At 42.2% G+C, this 15,555-nt stretch overlaps 1 protein-coding gene across 18 annotated transcripts in view; it reads left to right on the forward strand.

The window, feature by feature from the left end:
* The window catches only part of CACNA1C (calcium voltage-gated channel subunit alpha1 C), a 696,460-nt gene extending 683,074 nt beyond the window's left edge, over positions 1 to 13,386 (forward strand). For 16 of the 18 annotated variants that reach the window (XM_075896653.1, XM_075941259.1, XM_075896550.1 and 13 more), the window contains 5 exons: positions 512 to 640; positions 1,219 to 1,328; positions 2,236 to 2,339; positions 5,524 to 5,850; positions 6,134 to 13,386. In XM_075896653.1, coding sequence (XP_075752768.1) covers positions 512 to 640; positions 1,219 to 1,328; positions 2,236 to 2,339; positions 5,524 to 5,850; positions 6,134 to 6,430 — 967 coding nt within the window. In that variant the 3' untranslated portion in view covers positions 6,431 to 13,386. The remainder of the gene's footprint in view (positions 1 to 511; positions 641 to 1,218; positions 1,329 to 2,235; positions 2,340 to 5,523; positions 5,851 to 6,133) is intronic. The other 2 variants (XM_075896633.1, XM_075896623.1) reach the window with 2 other exon arrangements.
* Positions 13,387 to 15,555: the final 2,169 nt, after the last annotated feature.

Below are 15,555 nucleotides of genomic sequence, written 5' to 3' on the forward strand. Positions count from 1 at the left end.
GCCTGAGAGAGAGGAAGAGAGAAGATGAAAGAGAGCAGAGAGAGAGAAATGGCACGGTGAGTGCAACATGGCAGAAAGAGACCATAACCCTCACAGCTGAAAGAGGCAATATAAAGTCAAGGACACGTCCCTTTGAAATTCCTTACCAGCACTTTGTGACAGCCTTAAAAGAAAATCCACCCCACGCTTTATACGGATCCTGATGGGACAGCACTTTAGGAATGTAGTCAGTGCCCTGTGAATGCTCCTGCAGTAAAGGCATGATCAATTATATTCATAGCATGTGCATCACTGCTGATTCTTGATGCTTTGATTAAGGAGCTCCAGCTAAGTAAGGACAAAACAAAGGGGCAGTTGTATTTATGAGCTGTGCTTATGTCTTTCATCATTGTGATGGCTCAGCGCTGGGCTATAACAACAAACGCAGACAGATGGAGCCCTGTCACTTTTGTCTCAATAGCATCTTTTCTTCACAATCTCCAAATTTTGACTTGCCTTTTTTGCTTGTTAGCGCCTCTTCCAGAGACAGCCAGCTGGCAATCGTTTGCCAAGAGGAAGTGTCCCAGGATGAACCTTACGATGAGAATTTGAATGAAGACATAGAGTACTGTAGCGAACCAAGCCTGATCTCTACTGAAATGTGAGCTTTGCAGTATTGAGGCCAAGCTGTCTGGGGTTTGCTGGTTTGGGGGCTGTGTGGTATTTTTCTTTAAAAGACCCTTCATGAGCTCAGCCTCGGGAATGGAACTGGGGGAAGACTAGGAAGAAGAAACAGGTTTGCAGATGGAACACTGCACCAATCTAGGTGTCAAATGATGAAATAAAGGTGCTTCAGCCCAGGCAAATAGTATTGGGATTGCAATTTTTTTCTGTGACTTTTGAAGTCCTTTTCCTCCCAGTGGTACCACTGACAGGTGGTACCACTGGCAGGTGGTATCTCCAGGCTGCTTCCCCATCCATTTTTAATGTCTAAAGTTCACAGATTTCATCACCAGAGTTTTCTCTGTCCCACAGTTTTGGATGCTGTCTCTGGAGCATTTCGATCTAGCAAACTAACAAGTTAGCTACATCCCTTCTTGGAGACTAGAATGTTATTCCACGTTCCCTTTTCCTCATCTCCTGCCAAATAGTGCTGCCATTCCCCAGTAGGAGGGATATCCCATCCAGCATGATTCTGTGCTCAAGTGATGGTTCTAAACAATCTGCTTTTCATTCCAGGCTCTCATACCAAGACGATGAAAACAGGCAACTGACTCCACCTGAAAACAACAAAGCGGAGAGCACCAGGGCATCTCCAAAGAAAGGGTTTCTTCGCTCCTCGTCCCTGGGTAATATTTCAGCAGGATGTACAAGCTGTGCTTTCTGATCCCTTGAGTGATTTCTTACACCTTGCAGTAAAATCCTGTAATGCATTCCCTCAGATTTTGATGTGCACTTTGTTTCCCAGGAAGAACATGACACAGAATGCAGAATAAGATCTTGGCAATGCACATGTCTTACCAGCAGGCATTTCCATTGCTTATGCATTGTTCACTCAGTGTATAAGTGTATAGTTCTCTGGCTGGCAAGCATCTGTGTGAATCAGTTAAGTCTGCATGTGAACTAGGGGAACTTATTAGAGCTCTGTAGGCCCAAAAGAACCTCTTCATAAAACCAGCTGATGGAGTATGTGGCAGTCTTTTCTTTAAGTATTGAACAGAGAGAAATAAAATGTTTTTCTTTCCTCTCTTGCAAAAGAAAAATGATGAATTTCAGTACAAGCATATATACCAAGAACCTGCAGACTAAAGTCAAATGTGGTCCTTTGACTCATGCAGTTTCAGAGAGGTACCAACCCCCTCCCATCAGTGAATTCTTATTTTCTTGTAACATGAGTAATTTCCACATCTAGCACCATTACTACTCTTTTTGCCACACCATTCAGAAATCTTGTTCTAGAATAACTAAGAGGATCAGCAATAGCAGTTTCTGGTAGCACTGTTGTTAAAAAAAATCCCTGTCCAGAATATGTGCAAGCTTTCAGCTATCTTGGAACATGGCTGTTGGTCAGACTTTATGGTGCTTGAAATGTTTTTCAGATACAAGGTGCAAGGTATCAAGTGCATAAGGGCCTATAATGAGGACTTTTTCCTCTGTACCCGTAGAGATATTACATACTGATAGCATGCTCAGGTCAGAGTGTCTCTGTAGTGTGGCGTGAATGGTGATTTCAGTTGTGTGCCATTGACATTGCAGGTCGAAGAGCATCTTTTCATTTGGAGTGTCTGAAGAGACAGAAAAACCAAGACGTCGATGTCTCACAGAAGACAGTTCTGCCATTGCATCTGGTACACCATCAGGTAAGACTTAATTAATTAAGCTGAGGCCCACCAACCGAGCTGGCCATTTAACATCTGCACTGTTTCCAACGGCACCACTAGCAAATCTTCCTGAGATAATTTTTTGCCAATGTTATCAAAAGTTGGTTTTGTGCTCCTGTTAGCTTCTGGTTTCAGGGTCTTCATAACTCCCAGAACAAAGCTACTAGAACATGTTCTCCAACATTAGCAACATCAATCAATATATGACTTACATCGGGGCAGAGACTAGCTAACATCTCATGGTACAAAGAGCCAAATCCTACTTAACTTCATTGACTTTGATGAGACTATTAATGTGAGTAAATGGAGAGAACCCATCTCTACTTTAGAACCAAAATAATGTTACGCAAATCATTTTTGAAAAGTAAACTGATTATGTGTAACTAGTCAGTTTCTCTAAAGCCCCGGCAGAGACAAACAGCAACTTAGTGCTTAGTACATAGGTCAACAGTCCAATGCAAAAAGGCCTTGAAGAAGACTGTATTGTGAAAGAATGTCCTCCATTTCTTTGACTGACAGGAACTCATGGTGCTGCGATAGAAAAATCAATCCAGTAGTCAACCCTGTCCACATTCCCTCTAGTGTAATAGGTGTTCATGCTACAAGAAAGCTCCAATATCATAATACTAGCCAATTAGCCCGTCATAAGATGGGATTTTCAGGTCTCTCCTCCATGTCGGTCTTCTCTCCTGAGTCTCCGGTCTCTCGCTCCGTCTCTCTCTCTCTCTCTCTTCTCCTCCTACTGCCTCCCCCTCTCTCTCTCAGCTCTCCTCCGCCTTCTGCCTCTCTCTCCGTCTCTCTCTTTGTCTTCTCCCCCTCCTGCCTCTCACATTCTCTCTGCTCTCCTCTGTCTCCTCTGGGCGTGTATGTCACCACTCCATCCCCATTTGCCTCCCGCCGTGGCGCTTGGCTGACTTCTGTGCCGCTCAGCTAGGCTGCCGCGGGGGAGCAAGCTGGGCAAGTGGTCCTTTGGCCAGAAGTCAGCCAAGTGCCACAGCGGAAGGCAAAGGACATGACTCAGGCAACAGCGCCACCCAGAGGGAACAGCCAAGGAGACAACAGCGCTGCCCAGAGGGAACAGCCAGCATTTCAGTGTTACAGAGTCACAGACATTGGGCTACTATATATATGATGGTCTTCAGGGTTTGGTAAAATTGATTGTCGCTCCCTTTCAATGGGCGAAATTAAGATTTGCACTGTTCATCATAAACAATCTGTTAATTTCCCTTTAGATATTAAACACTATAGGGAGTCTTCTCATTGTGAATACTTGAGGAGTTATTCATATGAATGCTCACACATATTGATACCTGACGGATATACACATGTATCCTTCAAACAACACGGTCCGTACTGTACTGGTTGGAAATACAGCTTGCCGTCTATATCAGTGTATGGCCCGGATTATATTTCTACAACAGGCTGAAGAATCAGTTCAGTTGTGCTTCTAACCAATCTAGAGCCCATTCTGCAGCCTGTTCAATTTAATGGAACTGCTTATAAGAACAGAGACTGCCGGATCAAGCCTTTTGGGGGGAGATTTTCTATAGGCCCAAACAGCAGATAGGTGCCCATTCGAGACATAACAGGAGGTGGGCGATTAGCTGCCATTTGTGCCTTTAAAAATTCTTCCCTTTTATGAGAAATGTTTCAGTAACTGATCTAGGGCACTAATAAAGGACTCTTATCCCATTTCTTAGTCTGAAATCATCAGCATCACATATTTAGAAACCATTCCTGTTTATGTTAATATCAGTTGCCATTGATTTAAGTGGTAGGAGCACTGGAAACTTAATGAGGGAACTTTCTGCTTACAGGTAGTAAAAAAGCACACCTTTTTATTTTCTTTGGGCTGGCTTCGATTCTCTTTCTCACATTGAGTAGTACCTTACTCTCTGAGTTGTCCTATTGACTTATGAAATAAGTATCTTTCCAGGTGACTAAAAGTATCAGATTCTGGCTCTGTGGAAAGAGGGTTTTCTTTGAATCACTTATTTAGCTGAAAGGTACTACATGACTCATGAATTACGTATTTAATTCTTCTGAGGGACTGGTTGTCTCAGGGTAATAATAATAGGATATTGATCCTTTCACTAATAGATAACTACTAAAAGTTAGTACCAATGCCACGTCTACTCTAGCACTAGCCAGCAAAATGTTTGTTGCTTAGAGGTGTGAAAAAATAAACCTCACCAAGCAATGTAAGTTTTGTTGACATAATCACTCACATGCACAGTGCTATGCCCATGGGAGACACTTTCCTGCCAACTTAGCTACTGCTGCTCATTGAGCTGGTTTTATGATGTCAGCAGGCGCGCTCTCTCCCATCAGCATAATGTAGCTACCTGAGCAATCTCACAGCAGCACAGCGGTATCGGTGCAGCCATAAGCTTGCAAGTACAGACATGGCCTTAGTGTCATTGGAGACCAAAATTAAATGAGTTGATAGTCTCAGGCAATGTTCCCTCGAAGCTGGGTGCGTGGGCAACCACTCAGGAGAGATTCGAATGCCACCCAGTTGATTAGCATAGCACTCACAGCTGGCAGCAACCAGCAGCATGTGCTTCTGCTGGTCATGCACATCTGCACATGCCTTGATGCACGTAACAAATTTTATTATACACATGGAGAAACGGGAGGGATCCTGATCTCAGGCCAGTTTCTAGAGTGCATATCAGCAAAAAACAATGCCACAATTATCAGTACATGATGTGGTGGTGAGATCTAAAGAGGGGTTAAAGATTTAAAGGATGTGTAAAATGAACTACTCTGTCAGTCTCCTTAGGAAGTGGTAGTCCCTCCAGTCCAAGAATCAAGCACTGTGACAGGGTTACATGGGGGAAGTGTGCACTGCTGCTCTCTATGCTGTGCCTGTTCCATGGATAGAGGATGTCGGTCTCCAGAGCTCTCGACCTGGCACATTTCACCAGAACAAAATAAACCTTTTTAATGGACTCTTTATAATATTTACAGAATAGATCCATAGAAAACAGAACATTGTTCTATTGATCACAACTGTGTTTTATAGAGGCCAATCCACCTAGGTTCCCAATTAGCTTAAACTCATTCAAGCCATCCTTGTACTTATTCCCCACTGCCTGGTTATTTGAGTCGTGCTTTCCGGAGCTGGCTAGTAATACATTCTTCCTCTCTCTGTCTAAAGGCACTAGCAGTGGCAGGGCTGAGTCCCCTACTCCAGAGAAGCCATTCCCCAGCAACTTTCTCCCCCCGGTTGTGTGCCACCCCTCCTGCCGGACCCTGTAGCCAAGGCTGGCCGCAGAAAACCATCCCGACGTTACGGCTTGATGGAGTGGAGTCCAGTGAGAAACTCAACAGTAGCTTCCCATCAATACACTGCAGCTCCTGGTATTCTGACAGCACCAGCTGCAGCAGCCCACGGCGAGCCAGGCCGGTCTCCCTCACCGTCCCCACCCAGACTGGAGGGAGCAGCAGGCAGTTCCACGGCAGTGCTGGCAGCCTTGTCGAAGCGGTAAGTTGACAAAGTTACAGAGGGCCTGGGAGTGACTGCAGCAGCAACTAGAAATGAGTCATCGTTAGAGGTGCCGTAAGAGTATTGTTGTTAGCAGTGCTGGGCTTTGGTAACCATCTCCAGTCAGCGCTTGGTGGTGTGAGTAGGAGGGGAGAGAGGTTTGGGAGGGAAAAAGGAGTGGCCAGTCAGGAGCTGGGATGGTGGCTGGGTGATGTGTCTGATGATGCTAATACTAATTTTTATCTGTGTGTTCTGTCTCTGGTTTTCCCCCTTGCTTTTGAAGGTCTTGATTTCAGAAGGACTGATGCAGTTTGCTCAAGATCCAAAGTTCATTGAAGTCACAACTCACGAGCTAGCAGATGCCTGTGACATGACAATAGAAGAGATGGAAAATGCAGCAGACAACATACTCAATGGTAACAGCAAGCAGAGCCCCAATGGCAACCTCTTGCCTTTTGTTAACTGCAGGGACCCAGGGCAGGACAGTGCAGGAGAGGAAGAGGAAGAGGTGCAGAGCCCGGATTGTAGAAAAAGTCAGGAAGAGCTCCAGGACAGCAGGATTTATGTCAGCAGCCTGTAGTTGCCAGGGCTGAAGTGATGCTGGTTTTTTATTTGTTTCAATGTTCCTAATGGGTTTGTTTCAGAAGTGCCTCACTGTTCTCGTGACCTGGAGTAACCGGAACAGCGTTCTTCATTCATTTCTGTTGGGACGAGTCGCAGAGTTGGGTGGTGTAAGAGAGCTTTTCAGGAGCGAATACAACCCCAGCATGTGTCCATGAAGGAAGAGTGAGGAGGGGAAAGAGGTGGAGGAGGAGAGCCAGCTTCTGCTTGTTCTTAGTCGCTGCACAAGGAACGATGGCTGCTTCCCGAATGCGAAGGAGAACCTCAGCTTCCTGTGGATGGCCCTAGCCAAAAGGACCCTGCATCAAACGGGTGTCTTTCAACTTTGCTTGTAAAAATCATTTTGCACATATTCTGTATGAGCCTCACTGTCTCCTTAAAGCCAAGGCCCTTTTGATTTGGAATAGAATGGTGGACTTCTTCTGCTGTGGATTCCAGGACCTTGTTGGGGAGGAGGAAGCAGAAGAAGCCTTAGGGTACCTGAGAGGCAGATGGCAACACTGCTTGAATGCAGAGATTTCTAGGCAGTGGTCTCTGCCAGCCAATCAGAGCTCAGGTAGCCATGTCTGCCAACCAATCAGAGCTCAGACAGCCAGCTGTGCCAACCAGTCAGAGCAGGTAGCAAGCTCTGTCGAGTAGAGCTGAGGCAACCTGCCCTTTTCTAAGTGAGGTGGTGATGGGCTTATGTAGATCTCTCCTTGTTTTTGCAGTTTGATATTTTCTTGAAAGCATGTTCTAATTTTTATTTTGGATATTTTTGTTTTGTTTTGAATGGAGAGGGGAGAAAGGAGTGTTTACAACGTTTTGTAATCACCTACCTTTTTTTGTTTTGTTCTGTTTTGTCTTCACCTGCAAATGTTAAATGGGTTTGGTTACATTGTATTATTTAAACTATTTTTTCTCCATTGGAATTTGATAGAAGATATAAGGCTAGAAAAGTTTTACTGACCATTATGTACACCAAGAATTTATAATTTAATTTGATAGTAATTGAAATCTCCTTTTTCGTTGTTGTTTTATAATTTAAAGATAGTCGGCAATGCACTTGATATAGTCTTGCACATTCGAGTGATTGATTTGGATTCTTTTTAGTGCTAAGTATTTCTGTGAGTGAGAGTGTGAGCGGCACTGAGTGTGTGTGTGTATGTGTGTATAAGTGCATACAGTTCTCCACTTCCTGGTTTTACCTGCAGGAGATCTGTATCTGGGGCCATTTGAATGCAAAAATAAACCACTGTCTCTGCTTTTGAAAGGGGAATCAGTAACTCTTTGCATTTTCTGTTCCACAAGATATGCAAAAACAATGCAATAATATTAATTTTAAAATACAATTGTGAGTTGTGTTGGCATTAAAACTGTATAGAAACAAAATTAAGGGGAAAAACAAACTAAAGTGAGAAGGAGTTACGCTTCGATATATTCCGTGTGATGTTTTATTGCATTGATAATGTTTCTGTTGAAGAAACCGTAATACTTGAATTCAGGTCAGTTTCAGTATTTTTCAAATATTTTTTTAAAATGAATTGCAATTGTGCCAAGCGAATATAATGAATTGAATTAAGTTTGTTTTAAAAAATCACTTCTTGTATATTTTGCTGCATGTAAAGTAAATCATTTCGTATTTGGAGTGTGCCAAGCTTTACCTTTGAACTTTAAGTGCTTTTCTACGTGTGGTTGGGGAAATGGGTACTAAATATTTTTTTTTCATTTTTTAATTTGTACAATGAACAAAGTGTACCTAGTGTAAGTAACTATTTTGCAATCCACTGACAGATTGAACGTTACTGATTTTGCATATCTTGTGTTCACTTTCCTTTTTCCTCACTCCCTTAAACATGCACAATTAATTTCTGAGTAGAGTATCTTGCTTCCTGAGACCAGGACATTTTATCCAGTCTTCATCCTGTTCCCTTTGCTCAGATTCTCTCAATATTGCTCCTCATTAGAGTGGCAGAATCTGTATGACAAGATGATCTGGTAAGATTTCTAGGAACTAAGCTGGCACCAGCAACTCTGAGGAGATGGGATTGTATTATGTAATTTCATATTTCTTCCACTGAATCTCTAACTCTTGGTTATCAGTAATAGAGTTTCCTTGGGGCACATGACAAGCAAATGTGAGAGGCAGAGTCATTAGCTAGGGAAAATAATCTAGCTCTGGAATAATGATATTCCTGGGTGAGGTGAAAAACTTCTGAATTCTTACTCAACAGAATTGCTCTGGTACTGCTCTTAGCTAGAGAAACTGAGGTTTTGTGACATATTTTGCACTCCAATGTGTAATCGCATAATTCTCCCCGTACCTGAGTTTATAAACTCAGATTCTGGGCCTCAGCGATACTGCTTTAAATCCAGCATAACTCCATTGAAGCCAATGGCCCTATGACTCCTGCCCATCTCAACCTGTTATTGAATCTAAACTTCTTCTTATCCCTCCTGTTGTCTCTTACTATTGACAAACATAATGGATTTTCCTTGGAAATGGATCTTCATTTGAAACTGCATCATGTGGAAACTTAGCTGTCTTGGTCTAAAACTCCCGCTAGTTTTGCTCCATTTTCCAGATGGATCCTGGAGTTACAGATCAGTCAGTACTGAATAAAGAAGAATGATCTGACTCCAAAAAATCAGAACCAAACGTCCATCCATAATTTAAGCTTATTCTGAGATGTGAAAATGTTAAATTTATTAAGTGTATTGTTTATATTTTTCATGCACATCTATGCTTTCCTGGTTTTGAACGGGGCCTAAAGAAGAACTAAAGGGATATTTTTGATGGTATTGTATTGTCAGTGGTATTATAGAGTGGCTAGCAGCACTTCAAGATGTCCTGGGTATTTTACAAGGAAAAGCCTCTTCTTAAGAGAGTTCAACCAAAGGAGCTTGCATCAGGTTAGGTACACATGGTGGTAGTGAGTGGTCAAAGTCTTGAAATCCTTACTCAAGGCTGATGTAGGCAAAATTAGGCATAGGCATCAATCAAGCCAGTGCTGAGACAAAATCTCAGGTAATTTTGCCCATGACTTGCATATGGGTTCCGAGTTCGACTTCTGGATACTTACCTAATCCAAATCAAACTTCCGCACGTTTTGAAGGTTCTCCAGTTTTAGTGCTCTGGTGCATAGGGCCAGTGCTATTGAAAATAAAGTAGCCCTAGGCCTAATCATCTATTTCTGAGAGGGATTCGGGTGGTAGAGTCTCCCTAATGCGCTGTCTTGTACTGAATAGTTTATTTGACCCACATTTAGTGGGAATTGTTGGTGCTCATCACCTCTGAAAAATCAAGCTAGTGAATTTGTCTGTCTTGAAGTCAGCTGGAGCTCAAGATGCTCATTTGCTCTTAAGATTTGGTCTCAGGCTCGAGGAAGAAGCTTACATCATCTACATCCTTCTCTGAACACTGCCTGTTCCCTCAGTGATCAGACCTTGCAGAGGGCTGGAAAACCCCCATCTCTCTACTGCACAGTCCCCTACATCCCACGGATTTAAATCCATATGCAAAGAGGACAATGCAGATGAAGATGATATTGATAATTGAGGAGTGGTACTAAAACCAGAACTTGCTGATGCCAGCTGTAATAAATTTCATCCTCTGTGGAAGGTGGCATTTCATGTAGATACTTACTGACACACAGATTGTAATAGGTCTGAGCAAAGAGCTACTGCCTCCTTCAAGCGGGGCAGGGTCTGGGCCATGGTGGGGAGAAGAGGGCAGGTTTGGTTCCCTGGAGAATCCTTCCTTTCCCTGTGTATTGGAGCTAGCGTCAGGTACAATCAATGTGCTGTGGGTGGAAACACTGAAAAAATTAATGATTGAGGAGTTTGGGGAAAATAGTCTTGGTATCTTTACCGATTGAGGAGTGAGGTTGATTTGCAGCTTGCTAACAGTGCGCTGCAGACTAAAGACATTTCTTACAAAACAACAAACCTGCTCTCTCATCACCCTGGTCTTTATTCTAGGCCGTACCAAGCAGGTCACACTGGATGCATTTCTTTTTTCTTCTTTATTCTGTGTGGCTGCCATGATGGAAAAAGTGGGACTAATGATCCAGAGCTGGAGTTTCCTTATCCAACAGACCTTTTCTGCATCATCTGCCTCTTCAGCTGGACATATGAATGATGATGATGGTGGTGATATAGATGCTGCTGCTACCTTGAGAGGTTTAACCTGTTTCATTCCCCTTCCTGACCGCTCCGTAGTCTGGAAAGACAGCTGAAGGAGCGCCATGTACAGAATCACCTCTATTTCTGCTTTATTTTCTGACTCAAAACCCTGCCCCCCTCGATGACTACGATGACAACAACAACAACAAAAAGGGCAAATGCATTTTTTTACATTTCTTGATAATTTTCAAAGCAATGTATCATTGCTTTCTTTAGACTGACGCCAATATAACAGTTGTATGGGTCTCAGCCAGGCTCCTGTGTCTTTTCTGACTGCTAGTTTCAGACGGCTGTGTGAAATGTATGCATGTTTGCACACAGACACAATCCCACAAGGTGACAGACTCATAAGCCAGTCAGGTCGCTAACATGTTTTTTACATGCAGTTGGAGGCCTCTTGCTTCTTATATAAAGATGTAAAAATTAATCAGTGAACTAGAGGATATTCTTTAATGAAGCAGCCACATTTGGATAGAACTGTGTAATATATACCCACAATACAGCCTTGACCATCCAAGTGTTGTATTGGACACTGAGTAAGAAGTTTGGAAATCAAGGGATTTTAAAGTAATTAACATCTACCAGGGAATTTGAATCTACTTCAGATAGTTGTGAGTTTTGATAGGTTCAGATATTTGAGATTGTAGTGCATAAAAGGAAAACCATAATTCCAGTGAAATGATTTAAAACACCTCTCTCTAACCCCACTGTAAATCGAGTATAATTCATTTGAAGCTAATGAGGTTATACTGATATAACACAGAAGTCGGGATCAGGCCCAGAAATTTTTTTTCTTCGTTTATTTTCATCCCTGAAGGAGTCCATATATATAAATGTTGCATTTACAAGAGCTGTCTGGGTTTTTCATTTTTATTCTAAAATCTGATTCTAGTTGGCTTGGTAAAATAGATTAATTCCCACTTTAATTAATAAGCCAAGGAATCAAAACAGTTCTTCCCAAGAGGGTCCCTCTGCTGCTGCTTTGTTTCTGACGATCTTACAGTAAGAGCCGTATAACCTCCCTGCTACACAGGGTCTGATGTGGGTGAGGTAAGAATGGCTGCACAGCAGTGAGATGCACATTACAGAACTAAAAACAGACTGGTCTCTAACTTAAGACAAAGAGGGCTTGTGGTATCACACTGGGATGAATGTATCTCCTGATATTAAATTCAGTGTCCAGTTCAAATCCCCTGTTCTTTCCACCTTGGGGAAATTTTGCTCAAGATGAGGATAAAGAGCAGACCCTCTTTAGAAGTAAATAGTCCTGTCTAAAGGGCTACCCCGAAAGTGCCTCTTCGGTAAGCAAACTGCTGTAGGCATATATCTACTTCAGCATTACGAATGACTTAACAGGAGGCAAAAATAAATATCCCACAATCCTTCCACATTGTGCTTGCTTCTTTATTCCATCTCACTCAGATAACTTGCTTCCATTTACCCTGAGGGCCATCATATTCAGCCACTGCTTTCACTTAGCCCAGGAGCAGACTGGCTGGGTCATAGGCCAAATGCTATGCTACAAGCACAGACCAAGGCAGACATGCCTCTTTCCTAGAACAGATTCTCACCCAGTCTTCAAACAGCCTCCTTCCTATGCAGTAATCTGCTCAACTTCTCCTAGTTAGTACAGAGCTCACCTGCCACATGTCTTCTCACCTATATGATAAATGTCCTGAATTGTTGTCCAGCCAGGCAAAATGTAACCTGTTTCCCAGAGAGACTCCTGGGTCAGTTTGCTCTTGGTTAGTATCCAATCTTCCTTAAAACCTCTCAATTCCATGACGCCTCGTGGAAGTGCCAGATGCAGGGTGTACAGCTATGACCATTTGAATGGGGAAAGATAAAGTGAGATTTTGAATATCGCATTGCAACATGCTGAATCACCCAAGAGAAATACTTTTAAAACTGCCTTAACAAATGAATTCAAAATGAGGGAGTCTCCCTCCAAATGAGTGAGACAAGAAAACAACAAGGGAAAAGCTATCTGGGGGGTGAAATCTGGCAGGAATCCAGCTCAGTTCAAGAGATGAAAACATAGTTTGGGGCCTGATCCTGTAGTACATACTCAAGATAAAGCCCCTTTGACTTCAGTGATTAAAGACTGCAAGATCAGGACTTTACAAGGCAGAGGTGGGTATGTCCTTGCCTGTATCTGATTAATTTGGGGACTGATCCTGCAAGGTGCTAAGCACACGTATTTCCCATTGGCTTCCGAGGAAGATTTGGTTGCTTAGCATCTCTCAGGCTCAGCACTTGAGCATCATTTCGTGCTTGGGCCACATCAGTTATAAATGTTGATAAATGTAAGTGTTTTGCCTTCCATTTTAATTACCCAATGCTGTGAAATGAACGTTCTAGGTACACGCCACCCCAGATGTAAGCCTCCTCTTCCACACACCTCTCCACCACCAGTGTCCATACCATCTTCACTGAAGCCCTTCCCAGTACTAGCTCTTTACCATATCCCACAATTTTATACCCAGGTTTCATGAAACCACAGAAATGCTTTTGTAAATAATGCTGTACAGTTTGTAACCATAAGTGTACGCCTGTCATCGGTGCCAGAGTCCGGCTTGCCCTCTCGCACGTTTTAAAACTCAACGACAAAAAGTTAGAGCGAATGGCCCACAAGTGAGCGATAGGGTCATCTCTGTGTGGGACAAATGTATATTCCTGTAAGATTGCATTTTTATCTAAGGAATGATGTTATTTTAAAAATTGCTAATAAATTTCTAAACAATGTCTAGATTGGTTTAGTATCTGTAAATTTTATCATAGTTTCTTTTACACACCCATCCCCTTCTCTCAACAGTGTCTAAAAACAAGCCAAGTGCTTGCAAGCCCTTATTCACTTGAATAGTCACATTGAGGTTAATGGGATTACTTGTGTGATTTAAGGGTTTGCAAAATTGGCTCCTTGGTAGTGACAGAATAGCCTGATAAATATCACCCTAGAAAAATCCATTCTATTTTACTGTGGAATGTCTCTAATTACATTGTAGTTACTCTATAAAGTCTGGTTTTAAAGTGTAGCCAATGTAGTTAACCTTCTGGCTACAGGATTTTGTGTTACATATATATCAAAATGTATGGTTTCATCATAATTACAATGAAAAGAATACCTGGAGCATAAAACAAACAGTGTTAATAAGTAATTCAGTCACCTATTTAGCTTACTGATTATATGAATTTGTGGCATAACTATCCTGCAATTTTTTTTTATAATTCCAGTGGAACAGCATTGTAATTACAATCACTGTATTATAAACCATAGGTAATTACAGCCACTGTATTGCAAAGTGATTCAGAACATTCTTCTCCAAAAATAATCTGTGATTCTGCTTGAACTGTTTATAAATAGCCTCTGATTGTGGTAACCAAAGGCTGCAAATGGGGGGAGGGGTCTTCAGTATAACCACTGGCCTTGTATTGCAGCATGAGAATGAGGAAGAGGAACAGAGAGTCCAAACTCACCCCTAGCATAGCTGATCTAATGTCACTGAAATCAATCAAGTGGTATTTACTTATCCAAGGACTAATTTTGGCTTTGTGTTAGAAACTTGCCCCACAAAACCATGATAAACTGGCTTGGTTGCAAATTCCATAACAACTCCAACATTCAGCTACAATTTGTTGAAAAGTTCATTTATCTGGGACCCATGTCAAGATCAGGTGAGCCAGGTTATGGTTCATCACTGAAACCATGTGATGTGTATGGTTTCCATGTAAAACCATATGAAACTCCAAGGTTTAGAATGGTTTCGGAGAAGTTAGTTTGTTTCAGCAAAAACAGCAAGGAGTCTGGTGGCACTTTAAAGACTAACAAATTTATTAGGATATTAGTGCATAAGCTTTTGTGAGCTACAACTTACTTCCTCAGATGGGAGGGAGGAAAGTTTGAATTTAATGCTGAGGACATGTTCAGACCTGTAACTCAAAGCAAAACCTGTGGGAGTGGGAGAAACTCCATGTACATCAGCTAAAAGGTTAGCACATGCACTTGTGAACTAAAAGCACTGAAAGTTATTCCCTTCCATAGGGTACATCTACACTTAAACACTATTTTGGGGTACCCCGAAATAGCTATCCCGTGTCTTCACAGCAAGCCCATTATTTTGGGCTCCCTATTCTGGTGCCCAAGGAGTAAGGGACGTTTCAGAACAGCACTTTATTTCAAAATTTTGTGCTGTGTAGACAGCACCAAATGATGAAATAAGCTATTTCAAAATATCATTGAAATAAGATACGCAATGTGAGCTTTGCAAATTGTGTATTTTATTTTGAGTTACAGTGCTGTGTAGATGCACCCATAGGGAGTATCCTACTATGTGCTTTCATAATACCTTCCACTTGGGGACCTCAAACCACTTTAATATTTATGAATTAAAATTCATGCTGCCTCAAAGAGATTGTTATATCCTCATTTTACTGATGGGAAAATAGTCCCAGAGAAGTTGTGACTTCCCTTAGGATACACGTGAAGTCAGTGACAAACTCAAGAACAGAAGCCAGCTCTATGACTTTTCAGCCCCACAGTTTAGTCACATGACAATCCTCCTTCAAGCAATAATATGTATATAATACAAAACTAATTCAAAGTTTACAGCAAAAGTTGAGGTATAAAGTGAAAACGAGAGTCCACCTCTGGCTAGCCTCTGTCACAGGATGGCCAGTTTGAAATCTGCATGAAGTTGTATACTAATATATCTTTCCCCTAGGCACTCCAGCCTTTGATAGCTTGGCAGTACTCTGGCTTGCTCCTTCTACCAATGGGCATTTTATGGTCAGAGTTAGCAGGAAACAACAAAGCCAACAGCTCTGAGAGTGATTACTATCTGAGGACTGTCGGTCTCCATGAATTGTGCTCTCAGCAAAGTTGCATTCCCAGCATAACCACAAATTCGCACTAATTGGCAC

This window comes from Pelodiscus sinensis, chromosome 1, assembly GCF_049634645.1.
Source record: "Pelodiscus sinensis isolate JC-2024 chromosome 1, ASM4963464v1, whole genome shotgun sequence".
Taxonomy (NCBI): Eukaryota; Metazoa; Chordata; order Testudines; family Trionychidae; genus Pelodiscus; species Pelodiscus sinensis.